This window comes from Coturnix japonica, chromosome 18 (assembly GCF_054131305.1).
Source record: "Coturnix japonica strain WE chromosome 18, WE-NBRP24, whole genome shotgun sequence".
Lineage (NCBI taxonomy): Eukaryota > Metazoa > Chordata > Aves > Galliformes > Phasianidae > Coturnix > Coturnix japonica.
This window is the reverse complement of record NC_140680.1, coordinates 9908510-9926651: the sequence shown is the minus strand read 5'-3', so window position 1 is coordinate 9926651 and position 18142 is coordinate 9908510. Positions and strand designations below refer to the sequence as shown.

The window sequence follows — 18142 nt, the reverse complement described above, 5'->3', positions numbered from 1 at the left end:
CAAGGGTTGGGATCCCAAGATGTCCTGCCCAAACCTCACAAGGAGCCAGCTGTGCAGCACGGCCCCAAACAATAGTTCCCACCCTTTCCTACCGACCGGGAGGAACAAAAAGAACAAAATTGTTTGCAAGGAGGAAAAAAACACCCTGTCACTCCCTGTCTTTTGCTCTTCTGTCTCCCTTCTTCCTCGCCGCAGGATATCTGCCAGCACACTGCACTGAGCACACCCCGGGTTTCAGCACCTTCCCTCGCCCTTTCCTTGTCCACCAGCGCCAAAGGAAGGTGGCCTTTTATAAATGCCTTTTGTTCCTCTGTGTACAGCTTCCCTTCCAAGCTCTGGGGCCAGCTGACGTCAGGGTGCTCCATTTGGGCTCCAAGGGCTGCTATCTGCAGCTGATGCCTTCCAGGAGAGGCAGGAACATGGCCGGGGGGTGGGAGGGAGGAAGACGCAATATTGGGATGCAGCGTGATGCTGCCCACCACCTCTCCCTGCTGGGTGCCAATTGGTTTGTTGAAGAGTACCATGGTCATTTATGGCTTTGTGTGGGCAGGACCTGCCCCCTGGCACCCTGTCTGTCTGTCCAGGCAGCTGGCAGAGCTGCGCGTGGTACTGTGAACAACACGCCAAGCTATTTTTAAGGAGCCTGGGCTGCATCCCAAGTATAGCGTGCTCTATTTCTGGTGCAAAATGATCTTCCTGGGTGGGGGATGCAGGGATTTTTTCATACGAAATGTGTGGGTTTGGGCACGCAGTCAGGGAGAGAAACAACTGGATGCAACTGGAAGAGAAGGACAAAAAAAGCAAGGAGGGCTGGTGGCTATGGAGGTCTTACCCAGAGCTCAGTGCTCTCTGCCAGCATTGGGTGCTCATTGCCAGTGATTTGCTCATGGATGAGGAATTTTAAGGTGCTGGGTTTGGTTTACAGCTGGGGTGTATTGAGGACAACACAGGGCTTTGCATTTGTTTGAAACAGGCTGCTGGGTGAGCTTCAGATTTCAATACATTTAGCAGGGCTAAAAGGATGAACAGGGATGCTAAATGCAGAGCATAAACTTGCTGTTTGCTTTAACCAATTTAGGACCCATATCTCACTCCAGATTGACTGAATCTCAAGGGCAGCAGGACATCTTTATTTACTTATTTATTTTTGCCGGAGCTTAAAGAAATTCCAATGAAGGAATTAATCAGAAGTAGTTTGTTTACTACATGCCTTTTAGTAGTATCAAGTATGCCCTGAATAGTGCTGCAGGTTTCTTTACTGTAAGGATGTTACACTGACAGGGTATGGGAGGGAATGGCTCTGCTCCTGCTTTCAGGTGCTTGAGCAGATGGATGGAATCATAACCCACAGCCTGTTCAGTGCAGCAACCTATTCTGCAGGTAAAAGTCTCCATGCATGGCCACAGACCAATGGCAGCACAACCTCTGCACCTACGTTGGAAACTGGAGGTCTGAAATTGTTCCTATTCTTACAGCACAGGTGGGCTGCTGAGCACATAAAGGCTTCTGGGAAGGATGGAAGCTCCTTTCCTTAAGGCTTTCAGGAATTTGCCATTATTCTGATCATGCAATCTAAGGCCCGCCCAACATCACGTTGAAAGATGCATCCCTTTCTGAAGGGCACATCTGTGTGGATGTGATGGAGATAGAAATGTCTGTCGAGTTTTTGGATGGTCCTTTAGCAGACAATCAGAAATCATTGATTCTTACCATGATTTACTTACACCAGTTCACCTCCTGCTATTCTAACTCGGTTTACTTTTCTCTGAAGTAAAGACTGAGATGCTAAGCCTTACTGCTGTCAGCTTTAATTAGGCAGATGACCAGCTGGTGACAACACACACCCACCAGGCTTTTTCCATTGAGCATTTGAAGGGGAGCTGGGGAGAACTGGCTTGCGGGGAGGTCACTTTCTATTGGTGGTGTTTTCTTCTTATATAGGGAGGTGAGGTTCTAATACGCAAGGGTGAGCACAGCTTACCTAGATCAGGTTAGAAAGGGTCATAGCAAGGTGAGAGGTGGGGAATATGGGTTCTCTCTCAGAGCTGACCACTTCGGCCATGCTGGGACCTTCAGGGAGAGAGTTCTGCATTATAGAGCAGCACTATTGTTTTCAAGTTATTCTTCTGTTTTGGGAGGCTCACCAAAATCTCTGTTGCTCAATGTCAGAGCCCTTTGAAGGCTGGCAGTGCGCAGGTGTTCCAGCTCTGGTGTTTCTCTCCCATGGGCAGATGCTGCATGTGGTCTCATAGCACTCCCAGCTTTCCATACATTTATTCCTGATGGAAGTGGGAAGTGCAGAAATAAAAATGGAACGTGAAGCTGAGTTCAGGCAAAATTGCAAAGCCATGCGCCATCTTAGGTTGGTGATTTAAGGATTCTATTGACAGCGCTGGAGAGCCTGAAATTCGTCACTGTTTGCCTAAGCCTCTCCCTGCTATTGCAGCCTGAGCTGCATTGTTGCTCTGCTTCTCTCTGGCACTTCTGAGGGACAGTTTAACCCCTGGGGTCCCGTGGATCAATTCTCTCCTATTTTGGCCTTCCCGTCACGACATAAGCAGGTGTAAGATATCACCATGTCAGAAGTCTCTTGTGTCTCCTTTCCACAGGGAAACAGTTGTTCTGGGACTAGGAACTGGAAAAATGGACCAGTTCTGTGCCCTCCCCATACTTTTTATTTTCCTATTCCACTTCAGGGCAACTCTGCGACTCTGAGAGTCAGTGAAGCAACAAGACTTGGCTGTGCTGGAAGAGCATGAGCACAATGGCCACGGCTGAGCTGCCACTTGTCACAGCAATGGGGCTGGGCCCTGGATGCATTGCACTGTTTGCCCTGTTGCCTGGTAGCTGTTGTGATGTGTTTATCCTCATCCTGGGCTGCCTGAATGGCTGTTCCCTCTGCTACAAAGTTCACATGGGGTCCCATAGATCACAGGCTATAAAAAGTGATGGCCTGGCCATTATGCTGTTCTGCTGGGGGCTGCTTATGCAGTAGGGATGCAGAACCCATGCAAGGTGCAAAGGATACCTGGGTGGCTACAGATCCTGCTTGCCAGCTGAGCAGCCAGCTCCTCCTTTGTGATGACTGTGCAGGTATCACTGCCTGCATGGGAGGTGTCATCACTGCTTTCCTTGTTGAGCTGTCCCTGCACACAGGTGATGTGTGGGGAGTGCATTGCTGCCAGCCCCATGTCAGGGCAGGGAGCATCACCTGGGGCTGGGCACAGAGGAGGGGAGGTCAAACCGGGCCAGTGACCACCTTACTGCTGTGACTCCATCCCACCCAGCTCTGCTCCAAGAGCCCAAGACATCCGTTAGGAACGGAGTGGTTGGATGCAGCAGTGAAGAAGTGGCTCACCAAACTCCTGGGAGGTGCTGGCTGTGTGAGGACCCTCGAGGGGACAAGTTTCACACCAGAGAGGGCTGTGTGAGACCACCAGCTCCCCCTGTGCCTCTCGGAGCTGCCTGCATCTCTGGCCAGCTCTAACATCCTACGGTGCCCAGCATAGGGGCACGGCCAGCTGACCCCACGCGTGCCCCTCTCCCCCTGCAGCCCCTGGAGGGGGGGCTGTTTGCGCAGGGCCCGGGGCGGAGGAGCCTTCCTGCCGGCCGGTGGTGACGTTGGCTCGGCAGGAAGGAACGGCGGGTTCCTGAGGGAGCCGGGGACATTCCTGCCATAGCTGAGCGGGGCCCCTCGCGTCCCGCAGGGCGTTCAGGCTATTATTGAAGCCTGTTGCCGTGGCACGCTTCCAGGCCTGTATTTCTTCTCACATTGGAGGGTGGAAGCAGCTCCCTCCCCCCCCCCCCCCCCCCCGAAGAGTTCATCCAGAGCCTTCTCGAATGGGCTGTACTTTTCCATCGTGAGGAGGAGAGAGCCCTGCAGCTCTGAGGAAGGACTGGGGAAAGAGGACAAGGAGATGTGTGGGGTTGGGCTGGAATTCAGGGTCCCTATGAAGAAAGGCACCCGTGCCCTTGTGTCCCACACCTATGGACTGGTATTGGTTGAAATAATGTCCAGAGATCACTTTGAACATAAGAAACATTTCATTACAGAGTTGCTCCTCTGTTTGCAAACATTTTCCTTTTTGCAGCAACTTTGTTTCATTCCTTCTTTTGCCTTTGGAGGACACTTAATGATTGCTTTGGCTGCTGCAGTGAGGTTTCTATGATGGGACCACACGCTCATCCCCTCCACATCTGCCTCCTGGGGCCAGACTTCTGCCAGGTCAAGGCAGCACTGGCCATTATTGGGATGATTTCTGTATATGGATATTTCTGCCCTAGAGAGCCACAGTGCTGAGATGTCTCAGAGTTTTTCACTCACACAACAGACACCAGGTCCCTCTGGAAGGCAGCGCTTGAGGCTGAAACTGAAAGTTTGGAGAGAATGAGTCACCGGTGCCCTGGTAACGTTGGCGAAAACCAGCCTCAAACATGGCACAGCTCAAGGTTTTGCAATCCCTGCAGCCACCCCCTGCTCACGCAGAGGGGCCGGGAAGAAGGGGGTGGGGGGGATGGAGCATCTTCTACTCTCCTGTTAGAGAAGAGGGAAGATGAGGTGAAGGGGGGACCCCCAAGTCTCTCCAGCACAAATGCATTGGAGTGACGTGTCTGCACCTCCACTGTCGCTCCCTTCCCCCCACATCCCAAAGGTGGTGAAACACTGTAAGGATATCTGTCTGGAGATTCCTGCTCAGGGCTGTGGACATCCACCACTCAGGCACAGTGCCTGGGGGTCTCCATGCAGCAGTTACACCCCAGCGCTGCCGTGCTGTGACAGCAAACAGCCTGAAAGCTTCAGCTGGTTTCTGTATGGTGTTGGACTTGAGGACAGGCTCACAGCCTCAGCCTGGAGCTGCACACAACCCCTCAACCCCATATTTGTTGTCTCTGGGAAGGTTCTGAGCCCAGTTCAGTCTCTTTGGGGCCAGAGCCTTCCCCAAGTACTGCGGAGCGGAGCAGTGGAGCTGCCCCTGTGCTGTCCCTCCCAGCAGGGCTGCTTTAACTCCTTCCAGATTAACAGGGCTCACGTCAGCGCCTGGAGTGGGAAGCACGCCGTGCTTAACCACCACAAAACATAGCAACGGCAACAGCAGGGCCTGCACCCGTGCCAGCAAAACCAGCACTGGGAGAACCCAAACCAGTTCTTCAGGCTTGCCTGGGATTTGCAGTGCAGAAGAAGGCAAAGGATGGGCCGGGCTGGGTGCTCTGAAGGCTCCCAGCCTGTCAGCAGAGGCCTGAGGCAGCCGTGGGCCCTGGCAGCAGCCATGGCAATGCCTGCATGGTGCTGAGGGAGCTCTGGATCCAAACCCACATCTGGGGCAAAAGGTAGAGCTCTTGTGCCAACCCACAGCTGTCCCATGGAGGCACCCAGAGGCACCGTCCTGCCCTCTGCTCATCCAGCACAGGACAGACAGAAACCATGACCAGCCCCAGCCCAACTCCAAACACGGTGCTGGGCAGCGGGAGGCAGATGGATTGGCTGATGCAAGAGCTGAGATTAATGCTATCGTAACTTCCAGTGCTATTAGTAGTTAGCAAAACAGGCTGGCCTTTCAGAACCCACTTGCACAATTTGGCTCTCCTGACCCTTCTGGCCATATATTCTCCAGCTCCCTGAGTCCTGCAGGACACGCTGTTTCCTTTCACTGCACCCCAGCTGCCCAGCCATTTATAACCTCCACCTCAGCCGGCTGGGTCTCATATTCTGAAGCAGCATGACAGAGCAGGACTGCTTAGCTTTCCTTCTCTGCCTCCTCCCACATGCCTTGGTTGCAGAACCTCCAGCACTTCCCCTTCCCACGTGAAATAAGCTCTCACGGCGCAGCAAATGCAGCCCACAGTGCTACTCTTACTTGCTGCTTGATCTTTGTTTTTGGGTTTTAAAGGCACCTGTTGCAAGGCTGGGCCCCTTCCTGCCATGTGCTCGGGGTGAGACTTGTCCCTGTGGTGCCATTGTCTGTGTCACCTGTGTCAGTAAGAAGCTCTGAACCGTGTGGTCTCAGAGTTGCCTGATCCCAGGACCCCAGGAGACACGTGCTGAGACAACTCAAGGGCTTTACAGTTGGAATCTAGTAGCAAATGCAGACTGCAGAAAGAGCTAAGGAAGGAAAAGCAGATTATGGCTCACTGGGCTGTAGTCAGAAGCCATGCTGAGACATTAAGGAGATGATGCTGAGATACAGGACACCTGGAGCCTGCTAATGAAACAAAAACGAGTCAGGTAACTCTCTTCAGCCCAAATTTGGCAATCTGGGGAGGAAACCTCAGCTCTGATGGGTGTGCATGTCCCCCAACAGTGTCACCACAGAGCGGCACTGCTGAGTGACTACACCTGATGTGCATGTACCTGGCTTGCCAGCAAACATGTAGCCACTCTGTTACACATTGCGTCAGCACAGTGACCACCGCAGAGACACGGCAAGGTGCTGTGATCTCAAGCTCTTATTCAGACAGTAGTCACATCAGTGTAGATCTTGACGTGCTTCGTTGAGGTGAGTCTCCATCAGCTTTACACAGAGGAAAGAGGTGACTGAGTCATGAGGTAACTTGTGAAAAATCATCTGTGATGTTTGGGGGGGGAGAGAGAGAAATGGGGCTTGTGTCTCCTGAGTCCATCTGCCAGCTCCATGCAGCAGCTGCCACTGCTTTTATCAGCTTCCACATGCGATGAAATGTTCCCCAGCACATTTTCCACTACTTTTTTCCATTCTAAAAGAGAGGCTACTAAGTCTGAATGACTCACGCTGAGCCAAAGCAGAAGTTGCAGCCACATACCTTACACATCTGGACTTCCAGCCCTTCTAATACTTCTCAGGTGTTGCACTGAGACCTGCAATGTTATGCCACTCTTTCATGGCACTAAGAGGTGGATGAACAGTTTGTCTTCAAGGTGCTATGAGGAAAATGCCAAACACTAGTTTTAAGTCTTGGAGAAAGACTTGTGAGAACCCCAATGCTCGCAAATCTGACTTGATGCTCTTTCTCTCCTACCATGGACTCTTGCACAGTACTGTTGTTACTGCCAAACCACTGTTCCTATTCACACCAGAGCAGTGGGTGGAAGCCAGCACACCCACAGAGGACACGATCCCTCCTTCAGAGAGGACTGTCTCGTCCAGCTTTTCTGTCACATTAGCTGAGAGGGGTTTTTTTTTAGTTTCCTTCTCATACAACACGCTCTAAAATAGCTCCCACAGAATGAATAAATAAATAGGTGCCAAGAGTTTAAATGTGGCTACCTTGCTCATGGTGTTTTTTAGAAGGAGCTTCTTTCCTACATAGACATCTTTTTCCATGCTGAATTTAAGGACACTCATCTGCAATTCCTGGATATTGTTAGGCCAGAACAATGTCACTGAGGGGGCTGTGGGCAGCTGGGGACAGAGAGAACAGGATGAATGGGCCCAGGGAGCAGCTCTTGATAAGGACATCCTGCACAGGGCACATGGTAGTCCTCAGAGCAGCACATATTCCCCTGTGCTATGGAACTCAAAAAGCATTTATTTCACAACGCACTTGTCCTGGGCTAGGAATAGGCATGTCCACCCTTGAAATATCTCTAGGGTGAAAAGCATCATAGAAATATCATCCTGTCATGCTCAGCCTGATAGAACTTGGAACTGTGATTGAGATCTGCTCTTGGGTACTGCTCTACAAGTACTAACCAATTTGCAATTAGCAGCATGTTCTTCTCCATCCCTGTATGTCTTTCTGCCATCTCCTGCATCCGAGGCACAAAATGGGATGACTCTGTGCAGCTGGTTGGTATGTGGGGGGCAAAGCCAGTGACTTCATTCCATGTGGCCTGCAGCTGCGTGGGGTTGTTTGGTCTTTTCTTGTTGTTTTTCCATGCTTCTATCAGATGACATTTAGGGGTGGGAAGATGTCTGACCTACCAGACATGTCTGAAAAGTTTGCTATGCTCTCAGCAGGGATGTCTCCTTCCTTCCTGCCCTCTCCCATCCTAGGGCAGACTTTGCACAAGGGAAGGCACATCTACCTGACAGTGTCTTTCCTCCTCTCACCAAGCACTGTGGTTACTCTGAATGCTGCCCCAGACTGAAACCTTCCCCGGTGTTTTTCCCCTCTTGCAAAGTGCTGCACCAGTGTGAAGGTGTTTGGCTGTGAGGAGCATGGCCGGATGCCATCCTTCTGCTGGCGCTGGCTGTCCTGTCATCAGTTCTTTGCATCCAGAACAGCAATGTCAATGCGTAGAGGTGAACCCTGAGATATTCGCAGAGCTGTGGGCAAGCAGCAGATGTAACGAGCCGACTCCCAAGCGACATCAGCTAGGATGCAAGAGAAACTCTTTCACTTGCCGGAGAGATGAGCGGGACTGTTGTCATCCCGAACTCACTCCATAAATCGCAGGTTCAGTTCGTTCTTCGAGAACTTTGCTGCGGGTTCGTAGGGACGAGCTTCCCTCTAGCGGACATAGCGGCAGTTGTCGGATCGGGGATCGGCCCGGCCTGGCTCCCTGCTTGATCTGCAAGGAGGAGAGTGCTGGTGATGTAACGGAGCTACAACAATGCTTGCAGAGCGTTTTTTGTTTTCCGTTTATGTTCTTAAAGATAAGTGTCCGTTTAATTCCCGCAACATCCTGAGCGCAGGATTTGTTGTTATCGTTATCTTGTGCTTTCAAGGGGAGAAAATGCTGGCAAGACTTTGCTTGGTGAAGTCATCTGAGGTTAGGACTCAAGAGATGCTGGAGGGAGGCTGATCTGTCACATCACTCAGCTGGTGTTCAGGGAAAGAGCACTTCTTTGTCATTCTGCAAGTGGCCCTTAACAGAGTTTCACACTGAAAAATGTGAAGTGACTTAATGTATCCTCTTTGCTCTTCAGCAGCATCTTACTGAGGGCATGGGGGAGTAACATGTAAAACCTGAGCAACAGCATGCCCTGATGCCACAGCACTGGGAGACATGGGGCTTCATACTGTATGATGCTGAGAGACCTCAAGGGAAGCATTGCTCCTCCTGATCCCTGGGGATGGGGGACTCTCCCTGTGGTTTGGGGATCAAGCTTTGCAGAGTGCTTTGAGATCTGCTAACAAAGTAGTTATGTCAGAAGCTAAGCATTCATATCGTTATTGCTTCAGCTGTCGATGGGGCATGGAATCAAGGTGACTTCTACTTAACTATATGCCAGTTCATGGGCACCCAAAGACAGGCAACACGGTAACATTGTGTGCAACCATACACAGCTGCAGGGACTGGACAGAGGACATGGATGTACCCTGGGTGGTTGCTGCAGTGCTCTGCTTATGTAAGATCTGCTCTTCTTTTCAGTTCATTTGTTGTACTGTGTTATTCTTCCAGTGCTTCCAGAGCAAGGGCTTAAGGGAAGAAGAATGCAAAGGGCATGTTTTGTTACTCGCTGAGGTAATTCACTGTCCTGCTACTCAGGGGATCTGGCCTCACATAACCCACAGAACACATCTTTCTGCTTCTGCAGGAGTGAAGATGGGGCTGGCCCTGTCCCTGCTGGACCCACCCCTGCAGAAGTGGCTGAGTGTGTGAGTGAGCTCCAAAGGCTCCTCGCTTCTTGCTGGGAAAGCTGTGGGCTGCACTGTGCAGCTGGAATGGCTGGCTGCCTTGTGATGCAGATGCTGTATCCCTAGAGCTGAGGTGTGATTGCTTATGGGACCTAAAGCTTTCCTTTCTGAAGACTCTTGGTTCCAGTCCAGTAATGCATGCTGAGGGCTAGCGCTGCCTGACAGCTGCTCGGTGGTCTTAGTATGAAATGAGCTGGTGAACTTCAGCTTGGATCCCAATGGGGACAGATGTTCATGTTTTAAGAAATCATTACTGTGGTGTCTACTAGCCAGACTGCTTCTTGGCAACTGTAGGAAGGTCAGAGCTTGAATAAGCACAGAAGAATTCATAAAAATAATAAAAAAAAAGGTCAGGATCAATGCAATTTGGCTCCAAATCTGCACGGGAAATCTGCTCTCTTTGTGATATTGTAACTGTGGAAATATCGTCTGAAAATCTACCCTAATCAGGCCTTCTTCCAAAGCATGACACCAACACAGGAACTACGCAGAATGAGACGGGGGCTGTTTTAGGCACTGTGATGCTGGACAGCCTTTTGTCTGAGCCACAACATCACTTTCCAGACTGCAGCTCTGCCAGGACCAGCAGCTGAACCTCCTGGCAACCCTGTGTCCCAGCAGCAGTTCCTCAGTGGTGGAGCTCAGTGGAGATGGGTGTTGCATCCTTCCCTGCTGGTTTCTGTTTCTGCCCTCAGAGCAGAGCGCTGGGCTCCTTTCAGCTTGCCTCAAACGCCTGGAGAGAGGGACAGAGAGTGGTTTGCTCAGCTTCCTGCTCCTCCTGAGGACAGCCCACCAGCTGCTCCAGCAGGGCTGGGACACACTGGAGATAAAAGGAGGCTGTTCTGATCCATCTGGAAATACTCACCGGGGCTGTAGGGGCTGAGGTCCCGGCTAAACTGCAGGGAACAAGATGGCTGAGTAATGAAACATGCTGAGCATGCCAGTCAGATGGCTGCAGGGCCCATTTCCCTGGCAGTGGGGTGATCACCTGGGAGTAGGCAGCCACGGGCTGGCTGCTTCTGAATTCAGGTTCCCATTGCACCTGCTTAGGTAGCTGCAACGTCCCTGTTATTAGAGGGCTGGGAAAGCTTCTCAGGGTGCTACTCACCCTCCTCAGGAATGACAGCATGTCTGTCTGCTGGGAACAAAGAGAGAAAGACGTCTCCTTTGCTTTAAGAAAGTCTGTGAACCAGGCACCCTTTTGTTGTCGCTGCTGCAGTTACTCAGGGCTCCAGCTCGCCTCCTGCTGCTAGTCCGGGCTTGCTAAGGACGCCACAAAATCAGCAGTTCTGTGTCGCGCTGTTGCTGTTTGTGTTCCAAGCGCTATTATTAGGAACCCAAACTGCTCGAGTGACCCCAAACCTGGCGGTGAGAGGGGCTGTAACTGCCGTGTAAGGACAGCACCAGCAGCTCTGCCGGTTGCTGGAGCGATAGACGCCTTGCTGTGTTGCTCCCACCTAATGGAGAAGATAAGAAGTGCATTAGCAGATAAGGAGCATCTACTTGTCCCAGTCACACTCAAACAAGACATCCGTGTCTCGGGGGGCTCTCATCACATAACCACGCTGTCTGATAAGGGACACGGTGATGCTGGGGGGAAGATGGCAGCAGTGTTCCTGTGAACACATTGCTGTTCCCATCCTCTAGAACTCAACCCTTTCCCTGTCTCAAGGCAGCCGCACATTCATCTGCACATTGTGTCCTCATTATCGCGTCTTTGGTCACCAAGGTGGGATGCGTCTTTATCTTCACCTAAGCAATTCAGAGCTGCTGGCATCCAGTAATGTTCTGCATGCAGCTATAAACGGGAATCAGCACTGGGTGAGTGATGGCCATTGCCTTCATTCCCTATGGGGCCTCACACCCACCGCCTGCGCATCCAAAGCACCGAGCGCTTGATGCTGGAGGAGCAGCCGTCGGGGATCGCGCTGGGTATCGGCAGCACCAACAGCTGAACCTGAGGACACGGACCGCCCCGACCGGCCTCGAGCTCCGCCCGCGAGCTGCGGTTGGAGGTGGCGGAGCGGGGCGGGACGGGCGGCAGCTTCGAACCCGAAGGGCGACAGAAGCGCTGCGCTGCGCTGCCCGTCCGCCGAACCGAACCGTCCTGCCATGGGGAACGTCGAGTCCGTCCTGCACGGCGCTGCTGTCAGCATCGGTAAGTGCGGGACGGCCACACTGTGTCCCCGCACCGCTCGTGTCGGGGGGTCGGGTCTGGCTGTGGGCAGAGGGTGAGGAGCTGAACGGGCTGCCCCGTGTTGTCCGTCGGAGCGTGGGCTGCGCGGATGACGGTCGTGCTGGCTGCAGGTTGAGTGCCTGCGGTGTGTGCTTGGGTGAGCTGTGTGTGCACCGCCAGCAGGGCAGGAGTGCTGCTGTCCGTGTGTTTGTGATTACTGCTCATCCCCGGGCTGTCCTGCGTGGGGCTCCCACGTCCCCACGAACATCGCGCTGTTGTCCTACCGAGCCCCTCTCGAAGCGCTCCGCTCCCAAACCGCCCGCCGAGCACAGCTGGGAAACGGAGCTGGCAGAGCGCTCGGACTCGCGCTGTTTGTTCGGCGGGTGTCGGGTTTTGTTGCCTTTTATGAGCCCTGAACGCGGCCAAGAAGGCCGGCAGCCTGGTTGGCTGGATTTGAAGGGAGCTGATAACTGCGCTCAGCCAACCCGCGTTCCATAAAGCAAATAACGCGGGGTGGAAGGAGAGAAGCCTCGATTAACGTGTGTGCTGATTGTGCCCGCTCTGTGTGCTGCCTGGGTCTTCTCACTGCTGCTCTTGACAAGCAACGAACTTCAAGACCGAACTTGTTTCTCCTTAACGGCCCCCTGGCTCGGTGCCCTCGGGATTGGCATATTGCTTCCAGATGTGTGTGACCTGCCGTGAGCTCGGTTCTAAGTCAGGCGTTGCCATTCTTCACACCTGATTCTTAGTGGCACTGTTAGAAATGGGAGTGATTCTCCAGCTGTTCGCAGGGTGATGCGGCTTAAGGGCATCTTTTGAGCCATTTTAAGTGTCTCTTTTATTTTCCTCTGTGGGGACAATTAACTATTTGGCTCCTGGTACTGTGCCAGTGCCGTGATTTAATGCAAGTGTTGTGATTTACATGCAAGTTCTGCAGCGATGTACAGCTGCGTTGCTGGATGCTCTCACCTGAGTGTGAGTGCTGTGTGGCAAGAGGGCAGAGAACGGTCACCCTGGGGCTGTGCCAGGAACCAGGAGCCTGAGGTCACACTGTTCTCCTCTCTGATCGTTAGCAAATGCTTTTGCAGAGGCCCAGGCGTTCCGTGTTTGGCTGTTTCACATGATGCCATGTTTCTACTGCAGGAGAAAGAGGAATGCAGAGCAGGGTTTGGGAGAATTGATGCAGATTTAGGTTTATCATCTCAGGAGATGTGTGACTTCAGGCAGTGCAGAATGAGAAACAGAACCAATGGCTTTTGATCCTTGTTTCCTTTTCCTATTGCTCCCAGGTGTGTGTGGCAATACTGAGCTCAGGTGTGTATGTACACTAAAGGGAGGGTCTCTGCTGCTCTGCAGGGTGTTGCTAACGCCAAGGATTGGTGCTGATTGCATTCCCAGTGAATATGTGCCTTGGGCGTGGGCAATGTTGGGTTGCTGGTTCCCCTCCTCCTTGTAGTTCTTTTCCTGAGAGTTGCTGATGCTGTGTTTGTTTTTTGGGGTTGTCGGTCCCCATTAGATTTATCTTTTTGCTTTATAGTAGGAGATTATTTCTAACTGATATGTGACCGTGCTCCCCAGTGCTGGATTTTGATTTGAAATCCAAAGTCCTGATTATAAAGTGAGTTTTGCAAAACAGCACCTGAGATAACGTTTTTGAAGTTAATGCACTGTCAGGCAAGTCAGACCTCAATAATACATTGTGTCAACAGTTACTGCTCGCATTCCTGTTTGCTCAGCAAAGAAGATAAATAATTGCACTTAGTTTCAGTATTGGATACTAGAACAAAGATGGAGTTGATTGTCAGGGTCTGAGAAAGGAAGAATATGTAAAACTCTCAACGTGCAGTAATTTGTATATTGTATTTCTGAACAATACAGCCACCAAACATCAAACTTTCCAAAGCCAGCAGCACTGCACAACTTCCTGCTGGTTTCTATACTGTATTCTATACATCCCATAGCTGAAGTTCCAGCTGTGCCACTTGCATGTAATGCAGCTTCCATGGGGGTTGCATGTTGCAGATCCTGCAGCCTGAGCTCGGATAGGGAGATTTCAGGGGTTACCTAATTCATCTCAGCTGTTGGCATCCCCTTCTGCTGTGATCCTGTGTTGCTTGTGCCGTTCTCCGTCTGAGCTGAGGTGTGCAAAGAGGTGTCCTGGCCAGCAGTGTGTCTGCCCCAGCTGTGATAGGGCTTGGTGCATCAGTGCCCATTTGGCATTTGCTCTCTTTCATATGGTTTTCCCTTAAGAGCTGGAGATGTCACTGAGGTATGGTTTATAAATATGGCTTTGTACGATGGTTGTGCAGACCATAGGCTTGGGTGATAAGGTATGTCTGGCCTGGACTCCCCTGTTTGTGGCTGGTTGAGGTCCGGTGACAACAAGGTGCCACGGTGGTGATTCTCACTAGAGGGCAGCCGACGTTAAAGAAAGGAAAATCTATTCTGTGAGCGGGATAGCAGGACCGACCGGGAGGAGTTAGGGGGAGCTTCATCCACACTAGGAGAAGGGTGCTGAGAAGCAGTCACTTAAGGTATTGCTATTGCTGGAGTGCTAATGCTGTCTGGCAGCCTGGCACACCTGAGAGTGGGTTCTAACTGGTGCATGCGCCTGCATGTAGTGGTTGATATCCTGTGGGTGTGAGCATTGCTCATGTCTGTGTGGATGTTTAATTCTTCAGCCCAGAGTGCAGGGGCCTTTCTTGGCATCTCAGCAGAACAATGCTTACGTGGTTCAGTGTTTAATAGGAGCAGCTGTGGGCTGATGCCTCGACGAGGCCATTCAGTCGAGGTCTGTTCAGGAAGGTCAGTTACCAGTGTCTGGTTTAGTTCCTGGAGAAGAGCTTGCAATGGGCAGACAGATCCTCAGAGAGTAATTATATCTTTATCCAAAGGCACTCACCTTTCAACAAGAGCCTCTGACTCACTGTGTATGCCACCTGTCTTTGCCTTTTTCTTTTTTCTCTCTTTTTAAAATATATTTTTGTTCTAAGTCATCCTTCTATTCTGCTGACCAAATGCTGTGTCCTCCAGGGGCACTGTGCATCCCTCAGGACAGCAGGGAGCCCTGTGGCACAGCAGCAGCTTTGGATTGTTTGCATCTCCCAGGTTCCTCCTATTGGAGATGTTCCCTGTGGACCTGCTGCTGCAGATACAAGAGAGTTTTGTCTCTGAAGGTTTTGTTCTCCCCTTGCTCTGAGCAAAGCTGTACAGCCAGAGTGAAGGAACCATTCCTATGGTTTAGGTGCCATCAGACCCCCACCCCAAATCCCTTCCAGGGTCTGGGGCTGCCCCTTCCTCACCTGTATGGCTATGCATGAGGTGAGCAGAGGGAAGCTGGCTAAGCTGTGTGCTTTTAAGACCAGTGTTCGAGTGATGTCTTGCACTCACAACTAGGAACTTATCTGTTCATGTTTTATCCTCACCATTGTGCTAACTCCAAGTCATCATATCCAGCTGCCCAAATAATATGTGCCATAGTTAATTCCTGCATGAACTGTGTTTCCATCCATTGCCTGTCACGCATGGATGAACAGCAGTTACATTTCTGAGCTAACCTGCACACGCTGGGCTGCAGGTGGGCTCACTTAGCTGTGGAGAGAATGGATAATTCTCATTGTGTTAAGCATGGCTTGCTCAATGCTTTCATTTTATACCATATATTAACAGAGTGCTCCAGAGCTGCAGTTCAGCACACTATAAAATGCAGTTCTAAGTTTGGGTTACCTGGCACCTTGGGACCTTGCTGTACATGATAGTCTTACATGTATTTTTCCTGATAGATCTACATTACCTTTGTGATAAATGAACAATGGTTATGAGAGGGAATACATGCTGCGTTTCCTTGTCAGTGCACAGGCAAGTGTACCAGGACCCAGATAAAATGACTAATTACAGCCTACAGGAGATGGGAATACACCAAGGAGGGCATTCCCATTATGTCACTCTGGTACACCCCTATCTGGGGCTCTTCACTCAGGGCAAGTGCCTTATCTTCTCTGCAGGCTGCTGCACATTCCTAAAAAGGAGCATCCCCGTGCCCTGACTAGAGAGGACTCTCACAGAGTTTGACATTCAAATAGCACAGTTATAAACGTCTGCTCTTGCCTTGAACTGGAACATAAATGTTTATTGCTTCTGTTACTCTCCTGACAGTTTTCCCATTAATTTAGTGCTCAGAAAGCCTTCCCTTTCTGACTTCATCTGGGTACCAGACTGAAAGTCTGTTAAAGCTTTATCCCCCATCAAGGACAGCAGCTTTGGTTTTGCAATCCAGCCCTGTGTTTGTAGAGGTGCAGTTTCTCTTGTGCACCTCTTTCCTTTCTGGCAGAGATCACTCCTTGGGCTCTGGGACCCTGGAAGGTCTGGAAGGTGAAACAGGATGAGGGGAGAAAGCAATGAGAAACTTTAAGACCTAAAATGACGCTCAAATTCACCCAGCCCTCTATTGTCTCTATTTTGGGGCTTCTGATAAATCCGAAGCTTGATTCTAAACATGCAATATTTCAGCAAGGAAAAGCGAGACAAAGAGGCTATTTAAAGCCACCGTCTTTCCATGGCTTGGCTCTCAGACTCTACTTCTTTTGTGTCATTGTGTCTATGGAAAACACATACAGGAGCCTTACGAAATACAATGTGCACTTCACACTACAGATTTAGAATGCCTGCAAAGGTCAGATATGATCTACTCTTGGGTTTGGGAGATGGAGGCTTTGGGCTGTTGCTAAAGTATCTTGGATTTCTGTAGTATGAGGCTAAATACTGTAATTGGGCAATAGGAAGTACTTAGATGTGATATATTCAATGCACTGCAGCTTGTACAATTCAGTAACCTGCACAGCCCCCTCCTGTGTGCTCTTTTTGGGTCTGGAAGCTGAGGCTTTTATCTTCCACTCACGATTTTGCTGTCTTGCTGTATGATTCTTGGATGAATCTCCTGCACTGGTGGTGCCCTTTAGTGCCCTTGGTTGTATAATGAGGCTGTGAATACATACGTAAAACACTTTGTAGCTATAAATATGGATGCTAAGTGTCACAACATGTGCCCTGTTTGGAAGCAGCTACAAAACTATCCCAGAGGCTGTTAAGCTGGAACATCTTTGTGCTGGCAATAGGATGAATGCAAGAGGACTTGCTAAAGGCTACACTAGAGGGATCTCTGAGGCTGGGGCATGGGACAGAGGCTGCAAATTCTCCAGGAGGAAAGGGTGAAACAAGGGATTTGTTAGAAATTGCAGCTGCTCCCACAGGTTGGGAGAACCTGGCTGAATATGGGACCTGCACAAGGTGTGAGGGGCAGCCTGCAAACCAAGCAGGGTTGTGGGATCCTGAAGGACCCAATTGAAAATCTATAGAGCTCTGCTGAGGAGATGGGGCAGTAAGTGTGCATTTAAAACAGAACACTGATGCTGAGTGAAGTAACTCTTGCATGTCCTTCAAGGTTAAATCCCATACCAGTATAGTCAAGAAGGCAGAGCATGGCAAAAGAGGGTTGTCCACAGTGTTGGTGTGTAGGGCTGTGTTTCCCAGCAAGGAGGGGTGCCGGGCAAAGGGATGAGGATGAAGACTCTAATGGAGGGTTTCTATTCTGGTGGCAGCAGTCCCCTCAAAGCTTGGGGCAGGAGTCCTGGCTGGGATCCTTTCTATCATCTCTGAACTGTGCTGCTTTCCTGAAGCTAAGGGTGTTAAGAATATTGCATGCATTTTAAAGCTTCCTATCTTCAGCACTGTGATGGATGTTCGGCCTCATTGAAGTAATCTCCTGCAAGGATTTATCTATTTTTCATGTGTCAGCGACATAAACTTTGTTTTAGGAAGTCTTCGTGCTGAATTAATTTGTTCTCTGTCAAACCGGTTTTGTTCTCTGCTTTAGCCTTACAAATGGGAGAGCCCAGCTCCCAGAGATGTGCGTGCGTCTCTTCTCCTGCGCGTGGCACTCACATGCCAACAAACCCAAACCTTCCACCTGCCAAATGCTCTGAGAAAACACAGCTGGCTGTGGCGCTGACAGGGAGTGCAAGGCCCTATGTGGACTCCTTGCCTTCAGCTGGGGAAGAAGGGCTGCTTAGCCAAGGGCTGCCAGGTGGGGCTGGAACCCTCCACCTGCTCATGCCCCACAGAGGGAACTGAAGGCAGTGGGATGCTGTAGGGGCAGGAAATGTTTTTCACTCTCCCCAGGCTTGACTCTCAACAAACAAAAGTAGACAATATGAACTGGAAAAGCAGGTTGGTTGCAGCCCATGAGCTGCTCTGCTTTTTCTTTTTGTATTTGTAATTTGCTGGCTGTTAATGGGGCTGAGACAAACAATCCTCTTTAAATTCAGAAGGGAAACAATAACCCGAGTATTTCCTGCCATGGGCTGGGACGTGGGGTGCAGCCTGGTCCCTGTCCCTTGGGAAGGGCTTGGG

At 50.9% G+C, this 18142-nt stretch overlaps 1 protein-coding gene across 2 annotated transcripts in view; it reads left to right on the top strand.

The window, feature by feature from the left end:
* The first annotated feature begins 11565 nt into the window (after positions 1-11565).
* NEURL1B (neuralized E3 ubiquitin protein ligase 1B) overlaps positions 11566-18142 on the top strand; it is a 104043-nt gene continuing 97466 nt past the window's right edge. For both annotated transcript variants that reach the window (XM_015876212.3, XM_015876210.3), the window contains exon 1: positions 11566-11716. In XM_015876212.3, the coding sequence (XP_015731698.2) occupies positions 11671-11716 (46 nt within the window). In that variant the 5' untranslated portion in view covers positions 11566-11670. The remainder of the gene's footprint in view (positions 11717-18142) is intronic.